This window comes from Gasterosteus aculeatus, chromosome 3 (genome assembly GCF_964276395.1).
Source record: "Gasterosteus aculeatus chromosome 3, fGasAcu3.hap1.1, whole genome shotgun sequence".
NCBI classification, from domain to species: Eukaryota; Metazoa; Chordata; class Actinopteri; order Perciformes; family Gasterosteidae; genus Gasterosteus; species Gasterosteus aculeatus.
The window spans coordinates 8,634,668-8,657,935 of record NC_135690.1 but is presented as its reverse complement, the minus strand read 5'-3'; the positions used below and the strand labels follow the sequence as shown (position 1 = coordinate 8,657,935).

Below are 23,268 nucleotides of genomic sequence, written 5' to 3'. Positions count from 1 at the left end.
ATTTGTATCTCTGTGTGCAAATTATTTTTTCATGATTTATTCAGCACTGAAAATCGTTGCTGTAGCTTGTCTACATTACAACGCACTCTTTCCATTATCATAGAATGCACCACTAAGTATGCCACCGTGTGTGTGTGTGTGTGTGTGTGTGTGTGTGTGTGTGTGTGTGTGTGTGTGTGTGTGTGTGTGTGTGTGTGTGTGTGTGTGTGTGTTTGCTGTTCCTTCCCAGTCAATCGACCCTAGTCAGCAGTTCACATGGGAACACTCAAACCTGGAGGTCAACAAGCCCAAAAACCGCTACGCTAACGTCATAGCCTACGACCACACGCGCGTCGTCCTGGCTCCAATAGAAGGTGAGGAGCAACCGGAGGAGGGGGGGGGCAAGTTAAAGAAGCTGTTTAGAGATCCAGAATGGGAGAGTCTGTTGTATTTGTATTCAGAGGGGTTGAACACAAACAGAGAGTGAGGCAGGAGTTGGAGAGCTGCATGATGGATGAAATCTGAAATTGCAAACAGTGCTCAAGATTGGCCGTGTGCAGTGGCGTGAGACTGACAAACAGCACGAGAGCATTCGAGTGGAGCCTCCTGAACACGAGGGGGGGGGGGGGAGAATAGATTTTCATCTGCAGCTCATGAATTCACACCCACAGAGTGTCGCGTAAAGCCGACGCAAACAGTTTGTCCGGCTGTTTGGTGTCACACATGCAGGTTCATTTATTTTGCGTCGCTTATGCAGATTGCAGGTGAGCGAGAGCCTCACGGGTATCTTGTGTGCAGGTGTCCTGGGCAGCGACTACATCAACGCCAACTACGTGGATGGCTACAGGAAGCAGAATGCCTACATCGCCACACAGGGCGCCCTGGCGGAGACATTCGGGGACTTTTGGAGAATGGTCTGGGAACAGCGGGCCGCCTCTGTGGTCATGATGACGCGTCTCGAGGAGAAGTCACGGGTAGATAAGCCGGTCACGATTAGAGACGCACCTCTTCCGATTGTGGTAACTGATATCTGTCTGAGGACGATGCCAACTCAAATATATGGATCGGATATAAGTGGCTGTAAGCTGATACCCTTCCTTTGATAAATAACAATTAACTGCAATAATGTTTGTGTTAAATACTTACATTTTATTTTATAAACTTAAAGCAGTGTTTATATCGAGGCTGGCGTTTTATCCACATATATAAATATTTAGTTTAGTTATATTTTTAGTCATGGTGACGATGCATTTCCTTTATCCGTGTAGATAAAGTGTGACCAGTACTGGCCGAGTCGCGGCACAGAGACATACGGGATGATTCAGGTCACCCTTTTGGACACAATGGAGCTGGCCACATTCTGCGTCCGCACCCTTTCCCTGCATAAGGTAAGTTGACTGCCTTTTTTTTCTGTGTCCCCCCCTCTCGACTTGTCACTGGTAATTACTGTCACATCCACTGAAGACTGCTTTGATCTCACGAGTTTACGGGTTAGAAACCGGGAGCAACTTGAATAAATTACAGAATTGTCCGCTGTCAGTGAACGGGAGCCGCGGAGGAGAAGACATTTGTCTGCGCTTCATGGAGTGACCAAACCAGGTCGGCCTCCTTGTGTCGGGCGCTGACATTTGATCACCGTTGGAAGCAGAGCGCTCTGTCTCAGCAGAGGGCTAATCGAGGACCGCCAGACTAGCGCGCGTCTCTGTGGCCTACTTACAGAAACTAGGCCAGCTGTGTTGCCCCGCTTCTCAGTTTGTGTCGATGCGTTCTGAAATGTCACGTTAGGAAATCCGTCATAGAGCAAAGACTATTGCACATTAAATGTTTGGAATGTATTATTCATGTCTTAGGGTGCATTTGTTTAAAATGCAGGTCTAGTCTACCAGAAAGATATTCCTTTAATATACTAAGTACGTATAAACAAATAGTTCTCGGACATTCGGTATGAAAAAAGTAGTCATGTCTTAGTAGTACACAGTAGTCTTGAATGACTGGCAGTAATTAGAATGGAGTTTAATGCTGGCATGACAAACAGCACTCTATTTATGTCAAAACCTCCCATAACAAGAGCTTGAGCTGGCACACGTACAGATCCTTTCAGTGAGAGTAAATCTGTTTTCTTCTGCTTGTCTCTTATATTAGAGTGGCAGCAGTGAACGGCGAGAGGTACGTCAGTTCCAGTTTACATCCTGGCCCGACCACGGAGTGCCGGAGTATCCGACCCCCTTCCTCAACTTCCTCCGCAGGGTGAAAGCCTGCAACCCTCCGGATGCGGGACCTATCATCGCTCACTGCAGGTGCAGTAAACACACACAGGTCTATCTCAAAGGATTGAATTACCATTTGGGGAATTGCACGTAATTGCTTTCGCACAAAATTGACATTTTTTTGTATGAATGAAGCAAAAGAGGAGATTTTTTTTCTCTAATCTTAATGCTGTGCTCAGCAAACCAGCTGCCCTTTTAGCTTTGCTTAGCTTTCAATTTGATGGCCAGACCTTGTCATCCATCATCGTGTTATCATCCAAAAAAAGCCAGTAATTCCATTTCCCCAAATGCTAAACTGTTCCTTTGAATTTAACATCAGAACTAATATCCTATCAACTGACATCCCATCCATCCCTCTCCCTCTATTAGTGCTGGCGTTGGTCGCACTGGCTGTTTTATCGTCATCGATGCCATGCTGGAGCGCATTCGACACGAGCGCACTGTGGATATCTACGGTCATGTGACTCTGATGCGCTCACAGCGGAACTACATGGTGCAGACGGAGGACCAATACAGCTTCATCCACGAGGCCCTGCAGGAGGCCGTGGCCTGCGGGAACACCGAGGTGGCCGCCAGGAGTCTCTTCTCCTACATGCAGAAGCTGTCCAAGGTGGAGACCGGGGAGCACATCACTGGCATGGAGCTGGAGTTCAAGGTAGGGGAGGAGGCGGGAGAAAGGATAGAAAGAGGAATAGAGAGGAGGTTTTAAAGGTTTGTAGTTTGTGGCTCCTTAAAACAAAAGCCATTAGTAGTTAGGAATACATATTTGACCCATTGCATAATTCTGTGAGAAGTTTGACATGAGATTTCTTTTCCTTTCTGAAATGGTTTGACTAGATAAAGGCACTAGTGTGCCTTTGTACATGAGTTACTTGAGCAAATATTCCTTAATAATGCTGAACTCGTGCATGCAAAATTGTTTTTTTTCTCGCCCTGTCCAGCGGCTGGCCAACACCAAGGCCCACACGTCCCGGTTCGTCACAGCCAACCTGCCTTGCAACAAATTTAAGAATCGACTGGTCAACATTATGCCCTATGAAACCACCCGCGTCTGCCTCCAGCCAATAAGAGGCCTGGAAGGCTCTGACTACATCAACGCCAGTTACATAGACGGATACAGGTATATTTCCATCCATGAAAACGCTAACATGACCCGACCCCCTCGTCCTCGTATGACGGCTTGATGAGGGAAAGGATTGGATGGCTTTTCACCACAGTGTACCCACCTGTCACGCCCTGTCAGATCCGTCATTTCTATATACATCTTCCCGCCATTATTCCCGCTGCACAGCGCTCGCTTCTGATGATTCAGCCATTCAGAGTGGTTGTACACACATGTTTTGACTGTTTCCCTTCTTGCCTGAAGCCTGACCCCCTTTTCAGTCCGATGCTTGACAGCGGGAAAACGGGAGGAATGAATGGAGGAGATGGCATCTTAATGTGTGTGTGTGTGTGTGTGTGTGTGTGTAGACAGCAGAGAGGCTACATTGCCACCCAGGGCCCACTGGCTGAGACAACGGAGGATTTCTGGAGGATGCTGTGGGAACACAACTCCACCATCGTGGTTATGCTCACTAAACTGAGAGAAATAGGACGGGTAAATTACAAAAAAAATCACAAAGTGTTACAAATAACGGCCTGTGTCTGCCCTGTACACGATGTCATCAATCATTTCTGTTCTTTCCGGCTCCCTCAGGAGAAGTGTCACCAGTACTGGCCCGCCGAGCGCTCCGCCAGGTACCAGTACTTTGTGGTGGACCCGATGGCCGAGTACAACATGCCCCAGTACATCCTCCGTGAGTTCAAAGTCACGGACGCCAGGGTGAGTTCATGGCGTTTTTTGGGGGGTTTAAAGACTTTGTCCTCCCGTCGTATGTTTTATTCAAACAGCAGTGTAACATTACACTGCGTGACTTCTCTGTTCCCGATCCATCAATGCCCCTGGAAGGCGGCGGTGCGATGCGCGTCCTATCGACCGGTGGCGTGTGTTGCTTAGTGTGTGTTTTCTATGTGAATGCGTGTTACACGGGAGGGTTATCGCTATAGGCAACAGCCCCTAGATTACTCATTCAGGCACGCTGTCTGCAGATCACCTTGACTACGTGTGTGTGTGTGTGTGTGTGTGTGTGTGTGTGTGTGTGTGTGTGTGTGTGTGTGTGTGTGTGTGTGTGTGTGTGTGTGTGTGTGTGTGTGTGTGTGTGTGTGTGTGTGTGTGTGTGTGTGTGTGTGTGTGTGTGTGTGTGTGTGTGTGTGTGCGACCGTGTGCGCTCATAGATAACTCCAGTTAAGCCTGTCCTGCCCTGACGCCACATCGACAGATGCTCTATTGATCTCCATTAAAGGGGAGTCAGAAAGGCTCAGCAGAAGAGAAAAGATGTAATTGCCTACTGAGTGGCTGACAATAGCAGACGTACCGACAAACACAGCCTGAAGTTAACCACAGTCACAAGTCAGATAACCGTAATCATTAGCAGGGAAAAAGGATATTGTAAATACAGCCCCTCACAACAACAAAAACCACCCATTATAAAGCGTGTACATGCTTAAAACAGCAGATACTCTGACGTAAGCAGGTTTTTCAGCCAAATCCTTCTTCACTTCTCATTTCTTTCGTTTCCTCACTCCCTCAGGATGGGCAATCCCGGACAGTGCGTCAGTTCCAGTTCACCGATTGGCCAGAGCAAGGCGTGCCGAAATCTGGAGAGGGCTTCATTGATTTCATTGGCCAAGTGCACAAAACCAAGGAGCAGTTTGGCCAGGACGGACCAATCAGCGTTCACTGCAGGTGAGCGGCTCAGGATTAAACCCCCTCATTGTTATTTGAATTACAGAATAGTAACCGCAGTGGGCTGGTCAGAATGTAGCACGTTGTAAACTGCAGTCAAACGGTTTCCTTCCCGCCTGCAGTGCTGGCGTGGGGCGGACAGGTGTCTTCATCACCCTGAGTATTGTCCTGGAAAGGATGCGTTACGAAGGGGCGGTGGACATCTTCCAGACTGTCAAAATGCTGCGCACACAGAGACCCGCCATGGTGCAGACTGAGGTAAACCCTGAGCAGCATGCGGCGCTCACGGATACATTGATCAGGACAGACAGTAGCAAGGAAAGCAGTGATTCAGATCACTATCTCAACTGTTCCAAGCTATATTTTTATATATATATTTTTATTTGAACAATTTGATGAGGAAGGCTAGACATAAAAAGCTCAACCACTGTGACACACTGTTTTAATAATGACGACACTGATGAAATAAAGATATCTCTGACAAACATGCATAATGCAGTTAACTGGTAACCAAATATGCAATAGTTCTACCTTTTGTCTTTATATCATCCCTCAAATGTTCCTTTTCAATGCCCTGTGAACACCCCCCCCCCCCCCCCCACTTCTCCCCCAGGATGAATACCAGTTCTGCTACCAGGCTGCACTGGAGTACCTGGGTAGCTTTGACCACTATGCAACGTAAGCCAAGAGACGACCATCTATCCAGCTTCCTGCTTCGAGGTCCACAAACAAACCGACGAGCGGAAGGGGTGACAGACAGCTCGAGATGAGCGTGGACATTTTGATCTTTTTTTTTTTCCGGAAGCAAGATGAATTCTACAACAACAAGGACGAAAAGTAACAACAAAAAACAGCAACAACAAATCTCTGTCTGACAGCAGCCACACTCTTCAGGGTTCCCCTGGCGAGCCGGTGGGTGTGGAGACCATCCATGTGTAATCCATATACTTACCTCAGTGTTCCAGTGTGAAGGACGTATAATACATTTGTGTTGTGGTCAAGCTTCCTCCAATACGAACAAGTGAAATACAAACAGCTTCTGAAAAGGAATTATGATGCTAAATGTGTATAAAAAGAAAAAAAAGGAAAGAAAAAAAAAAACCACACAAAGAGCCTGGATATTTGCTGCACCCTAAATGGGCTTTTTATCCTCAACTTTGTATCTACTGGCTTGGTGTACTGAGGGGTTCCGGTGAACATTTCTATGTTTCAAAGGTGTCTGCTGCGACCGCAGGTAGCTCTGATCATACAGCTTAAAGCAGAGGACCAGGCGAGGCCTCAGCGGAGGACTCGACACCCACGAGGACTGTTGGAGAAGCATGCGGGTGCTCGATTTACCCAACGCACAGTGCCAAGAGAAACCACACGGGCGTGAACACAAACTGTGGCCTACGAGGAGAGACGGCCGCCCTCTTTTATCCAGCGCAACACAAAGTCAGACCAGACCCCTCGAACGCGGATCAGCTCACGCTCCACCATCGGGAGCCTCGCTGTGAAACACAGCGGCCCTCAGAACAGCGGTCAGAGCCTCTCACACCCTCGTTTGCAGTCCGGTGCTTTCTCCGTCCAACAAAGCTCGCTTGGTAAATCACGCCGCCCTTGTTCATCGTCCAGCCCGTCTCCTCTCGACGTCAGCCCCCGTTTGTGTCGGCTCAGCAGCGGCCGACTGCAAGAAGTGCGTTTGACCGAGTTGAGCTTCAGTCCTCACCCCACTTTCCGCCGACATGATTTTTTTGTGTGTTTTTACTGTGCGTCTTTGCCTTATGCTGACTTCTGTCTCGTGCTTAGACATGCTGCTTATGTTCACGCGTCGTGTGCTAGACATTTCTTCGTTCCACAGTATCTTGAACCGAGGAGGAAACGTGTTTTTTCCGTCCTCTGAAGCTTAACTACTTGAATCCAACACTTTGCAGTGGAATCAATCTGGTGTTATACTATTCAAGAATACGGGCAGTAAATACGTTGAGCGAAATCCCCTCAAAAACATCCAGCGCGTTGGGGGAATTGAACCGACGTCTCCCGTCACCCGACCGTCCCTCCGCCACATGAACTCCGTCTAAAGTCGCTAAATCACTCTGTACAGAACATCCATCTTAACCAGATTAGGTTCTCCTCTTTGACTCCCCCAGTAAAACTGCACAAAACTGCACAAATACATGAGCAATGTTTGAGCTATTTCACCCATTCTGTACATACAGTTTATCATTGGAGTCCTATACAGTACAGTTACATACGTCTGAGCACAAGATATAACGTGGGATTGGATGTGATGTAGTTGTTATTGTCGCAAAAGAAAGCCTTATTGTTATTGTTCACTCCGTCACATTTATTTCATATGATTTTTTTAAAGATATTTACTATTCTATTTTGTTACTTTTTACGTTTGTTTTTATTCTGTTTATCTGGAATATCTAGCAACTATAACCAATAAGATGTTGTTTACTTGTTTCTTTAGCGAGCCAATGTTAAAGTATAATATCGTCACTGTTTGTTTTTTATTTTCAATGGTCCGTTTTGGTGCTTTTTTATTTGCTTTGTTATTATAAAGTATGCCCTCTGTGTAGGGTGCTATTTGATACTGATTACTGATGTCCGACTAGTTATCTAGAGATGTACATTAGAGGAAGACCTAGCTTAAGTTTACAGTTATGCCCTATTGATGCCCTCCCCCACTCAACCTCCATAGCAACAGCGTTGGTGTGAACATAGCAACAGGGGTACGGTCAGACCCGATAGGCTAAAGGGCCTCCGAGAAGTTAGATGTATAGAGCAGACTTGTTGGTGAGAATCTCAGACGAGCTGTTGGTATTTAGTTTGCTGGGAAGCAAATGGTAGCAAGTGTATTTTTGAAAGAAAAGGGGTTAAAAATGGCCCAACTACACACACACACACACACACACACACACACACACACTCATACACACCCTCAAAACGTATTGTTTGTATCTGAAATATTCTGATATGAAATGTATGTGTGGTCCAGAAGTCTTGACAGTGTGCAACATATATGAAATATGTTATTCCTTCAATTTCTTATGATTATTGTGTCAAGAGAAATATAAACGCCACACACATGAAACATACAATGAAATGTGTTGAGGGCTCTGAAGACGCCGTCTCCCTCACTTATGTACCTGTTCTTTCCTTTCAAAACCATGGATGTAGATATTGTATCTTGACTTTGTATTAAAAGCAGGATGATTGGATATACAGCACTACGAGCTGCTTGATTTCACTGCGTTATTATTTCTTTGTCGTTCATTCCTCGTCCACTAGATGGGACCAAAGTATCTCTAAACAGGCACTTTGCTGAACACACAAACACAAAAATGACCTTTACACAACACGGTCAGCTCGTTGGGAGTCACAAATGAATGTGCATACAGTTCTGCTGTAATTTCAGCTGGGAGGAATTGTAGAGATGCGAAAGGTCTCCACGTTAACCACTACTGGTAGTATAAAATGAAATTGCCTTTTAATGTAAATATTACATATTGCAAACATCAGAAATCTTTTTTTAAATGCACACTATCATTGAATATAACTTGGAGATGAGATTAGCATGAAGAAATGACCAGTATAAACTTTAATCCTGAGGTGATACAGATGTGAGAGTATTTTCACCACAATATGTCAAAGAACAGGAGCAGTTGATCTGGTTGATTAGATCACATCTCTTCCTGGGCCCTGGTAATGCTGTTGCACCTGTTAGGAAGGAAGAAAACATTCATTAAACGTTGTGATTGGTAGATGACCTGTTCTAATCCGCAAGAATGAGTCTAAATGCGTGTGCAGATGCTGCAGATGCTGCAGAAACGGAATCCTTTAGAGGTGTTTGTAGTTGGCCTTCGCCACTTTAGGTCAAACCTCCTTCGAGGGTTTTTGCTAAAACTAAGCTAAGCTTCACACAAAATTAGCAGCTTTCCAACTGTTTAGTTTCGGGAGCTTTCACCTACATCAGAGTGTGTTGTCTGAATGACGTTCACACAGACAGTGACCAGGACACACAGTGGTATATAAATACAACTGCGTGTCAAAGATATTTTCTTTTAGCCAATAACATTCCTCATAGCAGTAGTGTTTTGTTAGATATGGAGATAAAGAGGAATGTGCTCCTTGTACAGTGTTTTTGCAGTGCATGCAGGTACACAACCATGCACGAGGAGATCCAACCTGTATTTCCCTCACGGTTGGATCAGTCGGATCACTTGCCCGATAATAAAGCAGCATTCTCATTTTGTCTGACTACAATGTGTTAAGACTCGCTGAGTGGGATTTGCTAAACCCTGAAATGTGTTGTGACATTCATCCTCATTTGAGTTTGATTTCCCTGTGAAATTACAAAGAAAAGGAGGAGTATGTGGTGAGGTGTCCGACCGAGGACAATGCATTCATGTGGTCTGAAGGGTTCATTAATTAGTACTTGCAGTATTTCCTTCTCGAGACGTGCTGAGACAGGCACAGTAACTCTAACCAACAGGGAAGAGTAACTGAAAATACCTCCTTAGTTCAGTGTCGCATAATAACGGCTATTTCTAGCGGCTAGTGGGCATCATGATCATGTTAATCTGAACATGCAGGCGTTGCTATTTTCTATTATATGTTCATTATAAAACAAAATTATATAAAATAAAATTATTTCCAACTACATTTTTTTCAATTTGTCTATGCATGTGTCTATTGCAGCAAGACGTTGCATTTCTTCAAGCGGATTGCAAATCATATGTGTGATAACAGACCGTTCATCAGGATGCTTTAATAAAAGGACTGTGGAAAGTTCCAACATTAAAACTCACTATGGCAAGTGTTCAGGAAATTATATTTATCAATATAAGATATGAAATAGAAATAAAATGTGAAGTATCATTGATAAAAAATGAACTTGAACCCTATTGATGCACCTTCATTTTCAAACGATAACTTCCATAAACTGTGAAACTAGTGTGAAGCTAAATCGTCAGACCTTCGTATGATCAATTTATTGGTGTGAAATATTTATCTGTGACACAGCGGCCACAGTCTGTTTTACATGTGTTGTCTATATACATGAGCCACCAGTGGGGGAAAAAAAACCGCCAGTGTTTCAAAGCGTTTTGGTTCCAAATATTATTATTGGTTCATTCAAATACTTTGAACGCCATGTTTGGTAAAGGTTTGGGTTTTTATTGCATATAAAGGCAATTGTTCATTCCTAAATGTCAAGCAGAGCAGATCACCTGGCTGCAGCCTGCGGCGACAGCGATCCCTGCATTCCTGTGTCACACACGCATGTGCTCTCGGGCTTTTGTTCCCTGTGTCAAAAGGTGAGGCTGCATAGCGACTGTTGAGGGGAAGAGCAGAAGCGCCGCTCTAAACCCTGATAGGTTTTGTTTGAGGGAAAGAAAACTCCCCCCTGAGAGCCGATTGGTTGACTAAACAATGAGAAGCTAATTCTAGTAAGTTAAGTAAGTAGGCTGTCATGATTATTCAGTTTTATTGGCCACTTAGTTTCCTGCATCGAGCTAAAGACTAGAGTAGAGACTTTCCCTGCATGTCTGAACGTGTGTGAGTGTGCATGTGTATGAGCTGTATCTGTTTTCCATCATGACTATGAGGAGTAGAAGATTCTCGCTGGACGGCTCTGAGTAAGTATAGATATATATATATATATATTGCTTCTGAGCAGATTTCTTCTATCTGTCATTATCCGTGTGTTTGTTGCTGATGGTTTTCAAAAGTGAAACCTCTCTTAAATCGCCCTTTGTGTTCCCTGGAAACCGCTAATTAACACGCTGACAATTAAACCATGAGAACCAATTCAACTCATCTTCTTTTTGGAGCTGTTTTGTGCTTTTTCTTCCACATAACAGAACTTCTCCAGCTGAGCTATCAGACATAAAACGACGTCATATTCTCATCTTTCATGCGCTCCTCGGCTCCTCGTGCGTCATGTTTCTGAGTTAACGTACTTTATGTTGCTGTATATGAATTCGGGCATTCATCTCCCGCTCTCTTCGGACAGGTGCGTGGACTTCGGCAGGGGAAGAAGAAGAAGCAGCAGCAGGTTCGGCATTAAGAACCGCAGAGACTGTGGGAGTCTGGAAGAAGCCCGCCTGGAGATCCAGGAGCTGGATCACAGCCTCAACCCAAGCGTCTCCCCCAGGTAAACTTGAGGGGAAACAAACAAAGAAAATGTTTCTTTTTTTCATGCTGATGTGTTATCCTTTGTGCCTTCAGGAATCAGACCATAGCAGAGGACAGCGTTGGACACTCAGACGGCCTCATTCACACGGGCGTAAGATTGTGTTGCGTCATCCTGCCTCTGGGCGTCTTGATGTTTTATCTTTGCCAGACAAGAATAATCAGAGAATCTGTTCTTCTAACAATGGGCGCTGCGTCACGTGGCGATGTGAAAACCACGTGAAAGCAGGAAGATCCCTCGCGCTTTCATAGTGAGCGTCAGCTCTTTGTTGAGAAGTGGGCCGACGGCTTTTGCGCTTTCGGTTCTGTCTCAGTGTTCACAAGCGAGCACGAGAGATAATAAACCTTAAGAAAACAGTAGTGAATCGTTTCAGAACAAACACTAAACCTTTGATTTTAAATCGCAGATTACCTTATAACCCACTTTTCTCCCTGCAGAGGTTCCTTAAGCACAGAAAAAGCTTTTACAAACAGTTCCATGTGGTTCCTGAGGGCGAGAGCCTCCTGCACAGTGAGTTGAGAGACACTGTGACTTATTGCCTGATATTGATTACATCACCATAAGACCCTTTTTTCTTCTTGTCCCTTCTGTTTGAATAAGTGCGGCCTTATAATTGAACTAATACAACACCAACTGTGTGTGTGTGTGTGTGTGTGTGTGTGTGTGTGTGTGTGTGTGTGTGTGTGTGTGTGTGTGCGTGTGTGTGTGTAGCATTTTCCTGTGCCTTGCAGAAGGAGGTGCTGTATCAAGGACGACTCTTTGTTTCTAAGAACTATGTGTGTTTCTACTCGTCAGTGCTGCTCAAAGACACAAAGGTAACAAACTCCGACACAATACGGTGAAGCATTAGTCCCACCAGCGAAATCCTTTAACTACTTGCCTTCTCTCACATGTCGCTGTCATTAAATCCATATGTTTTTAGGTACAGTTTGAATTGGGGACGTCATGTTATATCAGTGGATGCTACGAGAATTGAGGTGTTTTGTTTTGTGAAATGTCGCAGGTGGTGATTCCTGCGTCCAGCGTGATGCAGGTGAAGAAGCACAGCTCCGCTTTATCTGTGCTGTCTATTAAAACTGCTGATGGAGAGAAGGTCAGAGCCATTTATTTTGAGTTTTCTTCTCTTATTTTGAGCTAAAAAATATACCAGTAAACATTTCCTTAACTGACGCTTTGAATTACAGACAAAAAAAACAAGAAATTACAATAATAATAAATAATCAGGCAGTTAAAAAAAGGGAACAAATTTGGCTTTTATCCAAATAGAAACGTAAACAGGTGAGGTGGTAAAACCTCTAAAGGTTTATGACACAGCTGTGGGAAATTGTAATTGTAGACCATCTTGTTAACATGTGTATTTGTCTCACCACATGAAATTAGATCCTCCTTTCATCTTCTGTGTAGTTTGTGTGTATTTTGCTGCATTACGTGTAAATGCACAATACTTCAATTAAATAAGGAATAAAATAGCTAAGACTAAAAGACAAAGTAAATGCTGTGGTACTTGGCCAATGCCACGTCCCTATGTCAAAAATAAAATATACTAGCAGTAGTGTTTTGATTAATATTGGTTAATAAACTATTATTACTAATAATAACTCATCAATAATAATTCAGTGTGACTAAATCGCTTGCAGTGGATCCTGGAACTGCTCCACTTCTGACCACCAATCAATAAAAGGGTGGAGAAAACTGAACGTAAAACCTGGGAAATTATAATTTAAAGTTTGTTCAAAGAAACATGCAGCTTGTAAATTCCAGATGTCATATTCCTTTTAACATGGACGGCTCTGCCACGTCATTAATCTTCTCTCTCGCTTTCTCTTTTCAGCACACGTTCATGTCTCTGACGCGCCGCGAGACGTGTTATAAACTCCTCCAGGCGCTCTGCCTTCAGGTACGGGCAGGTGCTCCGAGCACAAATACGCTTCAGCTTGAACTGAAGTCTCGCTCACGTTTCTGTGTTTGCCTGAAACAGAAGAAGAGCATCAACAGCAGCCCTCATCCTTCATTTGCAGAGAATGAAGCGGATAACGACATGGTGTGTTTGCTACAGCCACTCTTTGTTTGTCGTGAACGTCATAATCTCCACTGACATTTTCAGTATGTTTTAAGCTTGTTTCCTTGATGTTTTTATTAAATGTTTCAACCAATTTTCCTTCATTTTCCCTCATGTGTTGATGGTTTTAATGGTTTTCTGTGAAGCACTTGGAATGGCCTTCTTGATGAAACATGCCAATCAAAAAAAACGTCTTCTAATTCCACCGTACCAAAGAACTTAAGGGGTCCTAAGCAAATGTGAGTGCGTGACGCACGCCAGCAGAGACTTTAACCTGCAGCGTCTCCGTCCTTGTCGGCAGGCCTCCAGTTTTTCGAGTTTGGAGGACAGCGTAGATCGTGATCTCAGCAGACAGAGCAGCTTCTCTCAGATGTCCAGCGAAGGTGAGAAATGGACGGGACAGATGGAGGGAAGCGTAAACGGAGTAATCGTCCCTGGTTAGTCCTGTTGTCTTTTGGCAATTTCATCCCTTTTTTCAGATCAGACCTTAAGGTTAATATCATTAAAACTGTTTTTTATTATACGAACATTCATGGCTTTCCAGCTCCTACAAGACGCAATTCCACCCGTCAAAACAGCTCAACAGACGAAGACAATGGAGGCGAACCAGCCAAATCCTGGATTCGGAGGATCATAGAGACGGTCGCACCACTCTTCTTCCTCAGAGAGTTAAGAAGTCTCGGCGTTCTCTTCTACGTCTACATGATGCTGTGAGTTTCATTGTTTCAGCCAGTTAAAGTCAATGTACTCAGAGGAAGGGGCACCTTTACTGAATAGTATGAATACTTCTCCCGGCACTGTGCATCTCTCTGCTGCATTTCCCCAATGCTGCTGTGTGAGAACTGTTAACGGAAGAAGGTTGGGTGTCGACCACAGAGGAATGAGAGACGTTTTTTTTTCCCTCGGGACCAGACAACTACAAACTTTTCTGGCTTTGCGTAGAATACTTTGCAGATGCCGCGCTCACTGAGTAAATGTCATGATCCTTTATGTTTGAGTAAAGGCATTTTTTGGGGGGGGGTATGTTGACTTTCTGGATTGTTCGAAAGCCCTTTGGAATGAGAGAGATTATCTCGAGATGTGGTTTTTTAAAAAGCGTTGTCACGCAACGATCCCACGGACGTGTGCATGGTGAAGGGCTGCAGCGGAAGGCCTCGTCCAAGGCCTTGTTTAACAGTACGTCCTCTGTGCTTGCAGGCTGGTGCTGCTCCTGCTGGCCTCCGGCTACATCGGCCTGAGGATGGTGGCGCTGGAGGAGCAGCTGGTTGAGATGTCCACGCAGCGCACAAGGTCAGTTGACGCGCGCATATGAAGGAAAGTGAGATTTCATTAGGGGAGAAAATTTTAAAACCATTACCCTCGAGTTACGTAAGAGGAGCAGGAAGTTGTTCCACAGGTTCACAACCGCATTGTCACGAGAGATAAGCGATGAATAGAGTCGCACCCACCAGGAAGTATGTGCGCTTTCACGGGTTGAAATGCTTGGCAAACAGTGTCGAACAAGAACGTCACTTGTATCCTTAAAGATTAATTTATAACCCATTAGTGATTTAGTACGTGATGGCTTTGAGGATGGCTTTCTTTTTCAGTGTTGAAAAGTACTTTCCAGGGTTTGGATTTGGTGTATTTTGCTGTATTTTTCATCCTACTTCCTTTGATTTGCGGTGTCTTTGGGTTGTGCATGTTTACATCATTCACCTCTCCTTCTGCAGGTACCCGCACATGTAGCCGGAGGCAAAAACCCTCCTAGGAACAAATGCGCTGCACCTTTGTACTCGGAGCACTGCTGCACACCGAGGCCGGCTGCCAAAAGCACCTCAGCTGTGAGATTCGTTCCATTTGACACCACTGTACATCTTTCAGTTAATTTCAAATATTGTGCACAAACGAGTTGTCTCCTGCTGGACATCGATCCTCCTTGTCAACGCGGGTCAGCAGCAAGAGGCTTTTTGGATGTCTGAACAAGGCCGCCGTCGGTGAACTCCACGGATGGCTGAACTCTGCTGGCAGAGAATCCCCAATATTTCTATCCGGAGCAAATTCATTCTGTGCTGACAAATCAAATAACGCGCTGAGGATCCAGCGCCCGGAGCCATGTGGAGGCGGCCGGCTGGAGCTTATTTCATGGCCGCTGAACAGCTGAGATCAGCAAGCTGAGTTTTGCTGGAGTCTTGGACGTTTTAATCTCAGATCACAGCCAGGACCCCGATAATGTGTAGAAGCTCTTAATTCTTGGTCTATTTGAAAAGGCGTTGTACTTGAAATGAAAGGAGGTTTTCACCTTTTTCTGCATAAACTGCTGGAATCTCGTGACGTGTTTTAAAAGACTGTAATTGGCAATAACCCGCCAGCAGAGGGCACACACCACTAAACGCTGTTACCAAGGCAGGATTCTGTTATGAAAGCTTCAACACTACATTATATATCAGAATATAATAATATATCTATCAGTGTGATTTCATCAAATAGTAACAATGTCTTATGTCTAGTATTCTTATACGTTTTTGCAGAAGTATGTCAAATGTGTGGTGCCAAAAGATTGCTGTGATGAATAAGCGACAAAATGTATGCCTCATATTGGGTGGATTAAAATAAAAACAGCAGCTCGGTTTGAATTTGATATTCATTGAACCACATTAAGTCATTTATCAAACTATTTCCAAAGCCTTTCCACTATTTTCAAATTCCACATTTCAACCAGTGCTCATAACTGTAGGAACCCTGGATGTTAGGTGTGATTTTACATATTATCCTAATTTAACTGGTGTGCAAAGTCACCTCATCCAAATGCTAAATCAATATTTACATATAAATTGCAATTTCACTACCAGATATCAATTCTTATTAACCTGATCAATTACAAATACTCAGTGTCAGAGTTTTGTACATAAGTGTTCTTTTTTTATTGTTTTGTTGTCCATAAAAAGGTCAAGATTCAATCCCGTGAATAAATTCATTACATCATTTTTTCAGTTCAAAAAAGCAACATAAAATCATAATACAAAGAATAGAATAGGTAAGTACAGTAACGATATAAACAGCCCACTAGTATAGTCTACCCCCCCCCCCCACCCACGTAACAATGCCCCGCCAAACTCTAGCACAAAACTCATAACAATACATCAGTTAGTATCAGCATTTTAAAAATGAAAATAAACGTCCCATTTTTCTTTTTTCTTTAAAGCGCTTCAATGTTCCAATGCCATGAGTTCAGCTTCATCCTCACATAGAATACATAATAGAGATAACGTTCAAACGTACTGCCTTGCTAAACACTATAGACATGCATACAGTTTTCACTGTTCACCCCCCCCCCGCCTCCCCCCCCATCAATACACATTCAGAGCCAGAGGATACAATATACATCTACCATAGTGGCGCATCAATAACACTGCAAGTCTCCACCAAAAGAATGAAAGGTGGATCCAGAGGTTTCCCTGAAAACTCGACCAGTCCAGGAAAAAACAACGGAGCGGATGACGCTCTGATTCCTGCTCAGCTCGGATCACTGGTCCAAGATAGTAACAGATTTCCATTATTCAAATATCGGAGACACGAAGCACGGGATGAGAATGGAAATATTCCCTGTTTGAAGTGATCACACCGAAACCCACTGGCACTCCTATAATGGAGTAATCCGATCAGCGCTAGTTGAGTACAAAAAACGCAGCTACCATCACTGAAACTGATGCGTCTCCTATGCAGCAGACGCCTCGGGTACATCTGAAATGTGGTGCTAGCCAGTCACCAGAACATCTACACACAGGGTTCAGTACTAATTATCCGAATGTAGAGTATCCTTGACGCTGGCCTGTAAAATACAGTCAATAATAATAATAATAATAATGAAGACAAACTTACATGTTATACCCCTGTTACACTTTGGATGCTTTGTACAATAGTGCTGAACTTAAGACCTGCTTTTGTCATGCTTGATCTGATATATAGAAATGTGTCAATATACTGTATTCTACAGCACATGTATTATATGTGTGTGTGTGTGTGTGTGTGTGTGTAGGTGTGTGTGTGTGTGTGTGTGTGTGTGTGTGTGTGTGTGTGTGTGTGTGTGTAGGTGTGGTGGAACCTGCACCACATCAACAGTGAGCGGCTCAAATATGGCTTGTGTCAGACATGAAGCGTGCTGCCACCCATAAGAGAGCTCCTGTACATTTAGGGCCACAGAGGTTTGAAAACAGCTTCAGTAGGCCGTCCTGTCCGGACACCCGATCCGATGGTCATGACATCGACACGCATGGCTCTGAAACAAACAACCTATGGCCCCACACTACGACAAACGCGCTAGGATTAATTACATCAAGACAAAAAATAGGGAAAACAAACGGGTTCAAAACAAATGTGCATATGAACGAGAGGCTGACTAACCGCTGTGATGAGCTAATGGAACACAAACTGTGCTGTAAGAATACAAGTACAGCCGCCTTAATCTTCTTCCAGAACTCATAGTGCATTCCCCTAAATGTCAAACAACACCTTTAAATCTGACTCGTGGCGTCTGCCTGACTGTTAAACATCACGCGGCAGTAAACACAAATCTGTCGGACCGGTTGGAGAGAAGCAATGAAGGGGAATCAAAACAATTCCCCATAAGTTGCTGCTGCAAAATTCCGACTCCAGGTGAAGGCTAAAGCTACAGCACGGCCACGAAAGGAAGTGGAAGCCAGCCATTCTGTAATCTTTTCCAAGAGTCCAAAATGAGCGACCGGAGAGTACGGGACACTCAGCAGTCATACAAGCTATGACGGTATTCCAGACGAGTCCTTATGTAACCACCAGAAGGCAGGGAGATGGACCCCCAAGTCACACAGATAAAGAAGGTTAGTGTTAGCTAGACAGCAACTTGGGAAACGCAACTGGCTGTCAGATGGACGTCCATTAACGGAGCGCTCGACCGGTGTTTGTCCACCGGAGAGAGGGCCGGTCGAGCAGTGGAGGTATTCTTCTTACATATACTCACAAAAAGAAAACGGGAAAAAAAAAACATCAACATCAATACGTTTCTATTAGCGTCCTCCACAGATGTTGAAGTCATCAGGCTGTCCTTCATTATTCTTTCCAGCACACACTCTCTCTTCTTATCCCAGACACACACACACACACACACACACACACACATTTCCACTCATCTGACTCATACATTCCCTATCACGCTCTACTTAAAAAATTGACATCTGTGTGCCTTTTGGGCATTGGGCACATTGTTGTTACTTCTTCAGTTATGTTAGCGACACATTTCAAAGCTGCAATTCATAAATTTCCTCACGTTAAAACCCGATTTGTGAAGTTATTCAATCTCAGCCTTTGCTTTTTAGCGTTTCACCACACAGATGGGTAAAGCTGCTGAGATTAAAAATCCTCCTTTCTAACAGGAAATGTGTCATGAGAAGAAACATAAAGGTGAGCTGCTTCAAAGACACACAGATGGGATCAAATTAAATAAATTATAATTTAAAAAAATCACGCTCAATCAGGTCAATCTCTCACAAGTCAGTCATACAAACGCAGAGAGGCCGCCGTTGGCTTCTCAGGCGTGCTGTGCCGCCAGGTCCTGGTTGATGAAGCGCCGTAGCCTCTCAAGGTACTGACTGTAAAGCTCAATGTCGTTGTGGCCGGCCCCCTCCACCCAGAGGGGCTCCACCGCCTTGGGACAGCGCTCAAACAGGGCCAGGCCGTGAGAGAAGTCAATCACCTCGTCCTCCGTACCGTGGATGATGAGCACAGGAGACGGGATCTTTGACACTTTCTCTATGCTGAGGGAAGAATGACGGATGATGTTAATGTACTCAAATAAGGACACTGTGCATTTTAGTCGACTTTGGGCATACGTTAATGTGATACTATAAAAAATTCTGGCTTTTGACCCACTCCTGCTGGTTGGAATGATTATTTAAAGGTTTAAAGCAGACAAAAGGCAGAACTTCATGTGTTCAGCTGTTTAATTACATGGAATCTAAAGGTAACAGGTTTCATTGCTTTCCATCTAAACGCTAATTATATTACTAACAATCGTTGTTAAATCCAAATAAATGATACATTACATCATAGGGATACATATTTTTCAAAAAATTGTATTGAGGAAACATTTCTGTAAAAAAATAACAAGATTGGAGGTCTTGTTTTTGGTTATTGCAGCAAAACTAGTGGTTCACAAGCACCGATCAACAGTACGTTGTGACATTTGCAGCAAAAACTCTGAGAAAAGTGTTTGTTGCCAAGGTAACAACCAATGGGAATCTAAATAAAATAATTAGACAATGAAATATTGTAGATGCATTATTACAATAATTCAGACACGCCTCAATGATATGAAACATTGCCCATATTGGTCTGATATAACCAGAGACACTTAAGTGGGACCTTCAAGGGATTTCTATTATATCATCATGCATCGACAACTTTAAGAATGATTGTTAATCCATATTGATTTAACAATAAGTTCATTCAACTTCCATCGGTCATAATGCTTCCATGTTGCACTACAAAAACAATCAGAACATCAATGACAGCTTTCATTGATGTCACTCTATATTTAGAATATAATATCTTGGTTCAGAAACATCTTTTTCTTTTCAAATATTGTTTGGCAACGCAGAATAAATCAGAAGACTTACTTAGGGAAGGCATCAAAGCAGTATGTTTTCTTGGTGTCGGGGAAGGCTACTCTCATTCCAGAGGTGAGAGGAGAGTGGAGGACCACAGCGGCACACTCAAACCGTGACGCCAGGTCTACTGTGGGTACCGTGCCGATGCTCTGTCCGTACAGGATGATATTCTCAGGACTGATGCCATACCTGAGAGTACACACGCAAGTGTTAGGTACAGGACACAAAAATAACAGTACTAGTCAAGTATGAGAAGTGCAGAAGGGCTGGTGTGAATAAATTGTCGTAAGCTTGTGTTTCGTGTTTGATGATAGACTAAAAGAAAATATCATAAGCAAAGAGAATATGGTTCTATGCAGAGACGCAGAACCTATCTTGGATGTGACTGGCTGATGGTCGCAGAGCAAACTAAATGTTACTTTCAACCAAAGGTTTCTGGCCAGTGATGCGAGTGGTCACTTTAAGTGGTCACTTTAACTGGCTTTTTGGCCGTTCATTTTGGATCCTGATGGTGACGCACGTTTCTTGACCCTGCTTACCGAGAGCGCAGGGCGTGCCAGGCGGCATCAATGTCGGCATACAAGTTCTTCTCAGAGGGCTTGCCAGTGCTAACGCCGTAGCCCGAGTAATCATAGGAAAAGATGTTGCAGTTGATGCGTGTGCCTAAGCCAATGTAGAAGCTGCTCATCTGACCCAGATCTACTGCATTGCCATGAGAAAACAACACTGTAAACCTGTAAGACAAAAGGAGGTGGAAGAAAAGAGAAGCAAGTTAGGCAGGTGGATGAGGGACAAAGCTACACTGAGTTGATAGAATAAAATGGCTTATTATAGTTATTGTTTAACTGAACCAAATATATTTGAATTCGTTTTTTTTTACAAAAGGCAACCTACCGAAACAAAAATACACACAAAACAGAGAGATACTGGGTTGTGTTCTGTGTGTCTCCAGGTGCAGGGTGTGCAGAGAGTGGTGTGTGTCTCACCTTGCATTGGGGGCACAACGAATATACATGCACCCCACCCGGTTCCCTTTGCTAGATCTGGTCAGGAATACATCAGTCAGATCCAGCTCTCTCTGTGAATACTGGAACTCCGCCCTTTCTGTAAGATGAAGCTTCCACCTGCCCTCACTCCAGCCCCCGCCGCTGCTGCTGCCACCTGCACCACCAACACCTCCTCCTCCGCCTCCTCCTGCTACTCCACCACCCCCACCAGCGCCACCTCCTCCAGCAACTGCTCCCGCTCCTACTCTGTCAGCACCAGTACCGGCGCCTAGTCGGGAACGCAGTCCTGGGGCTCCAAGAGAAGGCTGAGCCGTCCCGGAACTGGACCCTGGAGCAGTTCCAGCCGCAGAGCCTGGATCTGGATCAGGGAGAAGGGCGTACGTGGGCTCTGGAGGGAGGAATGCCAGTTTGGCTGCAATACGGCTGGGGCAAGGGGGGCAGCAGAACAGGCCGCATAGCTCTCGTATGGACAGACCGTTCATCTTCTGGCAGAAAAATAAACATGTTAGAGAATAATTAGATGGCAGAACAAACAAGGAAAGCAACAATGACAAAAAACCTTTTAGCCGTAATTCACAACAAGGGTTCTTTCCGTGTTTAGTGTGTCCATTGTCGTTATAAGAAAATGTTACATTTGAATGCTATTTCATATCTGGATGAGTAGCCTCTGGGAAAATGAGCAGCGGCACTACATAATGAGGCGTGTTTTGATTTCGCACTTAGTAGCTACAGTGGTTTAAATATGGGATGTGATGGGTAAAAAGCTCAACAGGGGATTCCTTGATCGACCACATCCTATACTTGCTCCAAAGTTATTAGTTCAAGGCAGAATGTTGCAATGACAGTGGAGGACATTTATTTTGAAGGTGGGAACAAGTAGATAAAAATCCACAAGTCAATTTCTTGGTTCTTCACTGCACATATACAGTTATGAACATACCTGGATTCAGAAAACCCTTGGGCTTTAAATGAACTGGCACGGGCAGGCGCCAAGGTCTTCTGAACTAGTTACTGTGCCTGCAGGATCTTGATTTTAAAAAAAGAGAAAAAGTTAACACATTGAAATACATCTACATCATGCAGCAACGTACTATACTTGACAGGCCTTAGATGCTGATATACAGTAACATAATTATCACAATGCTTAATCTACAATCATTGTTGTAATAATTGTAGCAGATGCAACCAAATCGAATTACACAGACACCGGGCATAGATGTGATATTGCTTTGATTAAAAAATATAAGATACACCCGAATGTATTATAGCGGCCAAGACATCAGTTGCCATTGTCATCATTTCACAGCTCCTGTTAACATTTAGCTCTCACTTAGGCGGAAGTTAGATGCATTTAGACATCTGCTGAGGCTGCTGACATCTCAATGCGGGATTAAAGTGATCCCCGCTGCTTGGCGTGATCATGGACATTGGTGCCTAATAACAGCAAACCCCTCAACACAGACACAGAGAGCGGCTAATGTGCTAATGGTGGCTACATGGTTAACAACGATATTAACCTCTAACGTTAGCCGGTAATGTGGGCCCATAACGGCAGGAGAATGATGACAAAGCCTTCATAAAAGCGAGAAGAAAGATAAGCGACACGTTGCTGGTAAAATATGACATTAGCCACTGGACGGGTTAATGTCAGATAACAGTCCGAATATCATCCCTTAGCGTTAGCTAACCAGCTAGCGGCAGCTCGCTACAACGTTAGCCTCAGAGCTAGCTACTTACCGATTCACAGTAGGTTATCAGGCGGGCCGGTGTGCCCCTAACTTAACTTATGTGTCCACAGAAGCGGCTAAAGACTTCGACAATTCCTCTCGTGTCTTGACATGGGTCGTTTTACCCAAGTGTATTGACAGTTGTCGGTGGCTGGCTAGCTGAAATTCATGGCAACCCAATTTTTTTTTTTTACTACTGTCCGATTAAACTCGGAAGTGACGTAGGCCTGTATTCCCTTTTTTAAAACTTTATTACCGTGATATCATTTTGTATTTTAGCATTTATATTAAACATTCAGTCTGTATGGGAGGGGTGTCAGTTGATATGATTGTGTAATATAAAATGGTGACTATAGCTTAAATAGTACTAACAACAATTTCACTTATTTCAATTATTTTTATTTTTATTTTCATAAATGAGTCAACTCAGTATTTCTTATTCAGTATTTCGTATTTCTTATTCCAGTAAGCCTGAATGTTTAAAACTCTATTCAGATCCAGTGCAAGTATTCTAATCCTTAACTCGTTGAAGTACCAGCTAAATGTACTTGTCTTATGGAAAGGTCTTCATTTAATGCAGCGGAATGGACGTTTTTTATGTTATTATTTGACACATTTAGTGTTATAGCTGGCTAATAACTAC

General features: G+C 43.9%; 3 protein-coding genes across 16 annotated transcripts in view; 2 read left to right on the top strand and 1 right to left on the bottom strand.

The window, feature by feature from the left end:
* Positions 1 to 8,252, top strand: part of LOC120815358 (receptor-type tyrosine-protein phosphatase S) — a 57,965-nt gene extending 49,713 nt beyond the window's left edge. For 11 of the 13 annotated variants that reach the window (XM_078099029.1, XM_040170278.2, XM_078099022.1 and 8 more), the window contains 11 exons: positions 230 to 353; positions 778 to 953; positions 1,248 to 1,367; positions 2,122 to 2,276; positions 2,616 to 2,901; positions 3,188 to 3,366; positions 3,717 to 3,843; positions 3,943 to 4,068; positions 4,877 to 5,031; positions 5,154 to 5,289; positions 5,645 to 8,252. In XM_078099029.1, the coding sequence (XP_077955155.1) occupies positions 230 to 353; positions 778 to 953; positions 1,248 to 1,367; positions 2,122 to 2,276; positions 2,616 to 2,901; positions 3,188 to 3,366; positions 3,717 to 3,843; positions 3,943 to 4,068; positions 4,877 to 5,031; positions 5,154 to 5,289; positions 5,645 to 5,713 (1,653 nt within the window). In that variant the 3' untranslated portion in view covers positions 5,714 to 8,252. The remainder of the gene's footprint in view (positions 1 to 229; positions 354 to 777; positions 954 to 1,247; positions 1,368 to 2,121; positions 2,277 to 2,615; positions 2,902 to 3,187; positions 3,367 to 3,716; positions 3,844 to 3,942; positions 4,069 to 4,876; positions 5,032 to 5,153; positions 5,290 to 5,644) is intronic. The other 2 variants (XM_078099031.1, XM_078099030.1) reach the window with 1 other exon arrangement.
* A 2,244-nt stretch (positions 8,253 to 10,496) lies between these two features.
* Positions 10,497 to 15,886, top strand: LOC120816520 (GRAM domain-containing protein 2B). 2 transcript variants are annotated; one of them, XM_040172185.2, is made up of 12 exons: positions 10,497 to 10,655; positions 11,033 to 11,173; positions 11,248 to 11,305; positions 11,650 to 11,722; positions 11,924 to 12,027; positions 12,216 to 12,305; positions 13,044 to 13,109; positions 13,191 to 13,253; positions 13,573 to 13,654; positions 13,816 to 13,981; positions 14,469 to 14,561; positions 14,984 to 15,886. In XM_040172185.2, the coding sequence occupies exons 1-12, from the start codon at positions 10,615 to 10,617 to the stop codon at positions 14,997 to 14,999; spliced, it is 993 nt and encodes a 330-aa protein (XP_040028119.2). In that variant the 5' UTR covers positions 10,497 to 10,614; the 3' UTR covers positions 15,000 to 15,886. The 2 variants fall into 2 exon arrangements, with proteins under 2 accessions (XP_040028119.2, XP_040028118.2); XM_040172184.2 differs by having other exon boundaries at positions 13,573 to 13,708.
* A 264-nt stretch (positions 15,887 to 16,150) lies between these two features.
* Positions 16,151 to 22,845, bottom strand: LOC120816519 (alpha/beta hydrolase domain-containing protein 17A). The gene is made up of 6 exons (XM_040172182.2): positions 22,636 to 22,845; positions 21,839 to 21,924; positions 20,878 to 21,383; positions 20,431 to 20,625; positions 19,901 to 20,080; positions 16,151 to 19,039 (listed from the first exon to the last, which is right to left on the bottom strand). Exons 3-6 carry the CDS (start codon positions 21,378 to 21,380, stop codon positions 18,814 to 18,816), a joined length of 1,104 nt encoding a protein of 367 aa, XP_040028116.1. The 5' UTR covers positions 21,381 to 21,383; positions 21,839 to 21,924; positions 22,636 to 22,845; the 3' UTR covers positions 16,151 to 18,813.
* Between the last annotated feature and the right edge of the window lie 423 nt (positions 22,846 to 23,268).

What these genes read in the sequence shown, in the direction of transcription:
- LOC120816520 (XM_040172184.2), top strand. Translation starts at nt 10,615, where the DNA reads ATGACTATGAGGAGTAGAAGATTCTCGCTGGACGGCTCTGA. An exon ending in TGCTGCTCAAAGACACAAAG is followed by an intron (nt 12,028 to 12,215) that starts GTAACAAACTCC and finishes GAAATGTCGCAG; the next exon opens with GTGGTGATTCCTGCGTCCAG. An exon ending in AAACGGAGTAATCGTCCCTG is followed by an intron (nt 13,709 to 13,815) that starts GTTAGTCCTGTT and finishes ATGGCTTTCCAG; the next exon opens with CTCCTACAAGACGCAATTCC.
- LOC120816519 (XM_040172182.2), bottom strand. Translation starts at nt 21,380, where the DNA reads ATGAACGGTCTGTCCATACGAGAGCTATGCGGCCTGTTCTGCTGCCCC. An exon ending in CGTTGTGCCCCCAATGCAAG is followed by an intron (nt 20,626 to 20,877) that starts GTGAGACACACA and finishes TTTGTCTTACAG; the next exon opens with GTTTACAGTGTTGTTTTCTC. An exon ending in TGCTTTGATGCCTTCCCTAA is followed by an intron (nt 19,040 to 19,900) that starts GTAAGTCTTCTG and finishes TTCTTCCCTCAG; the next exon opens with CATAGAGAAAGTGTCAAAGA.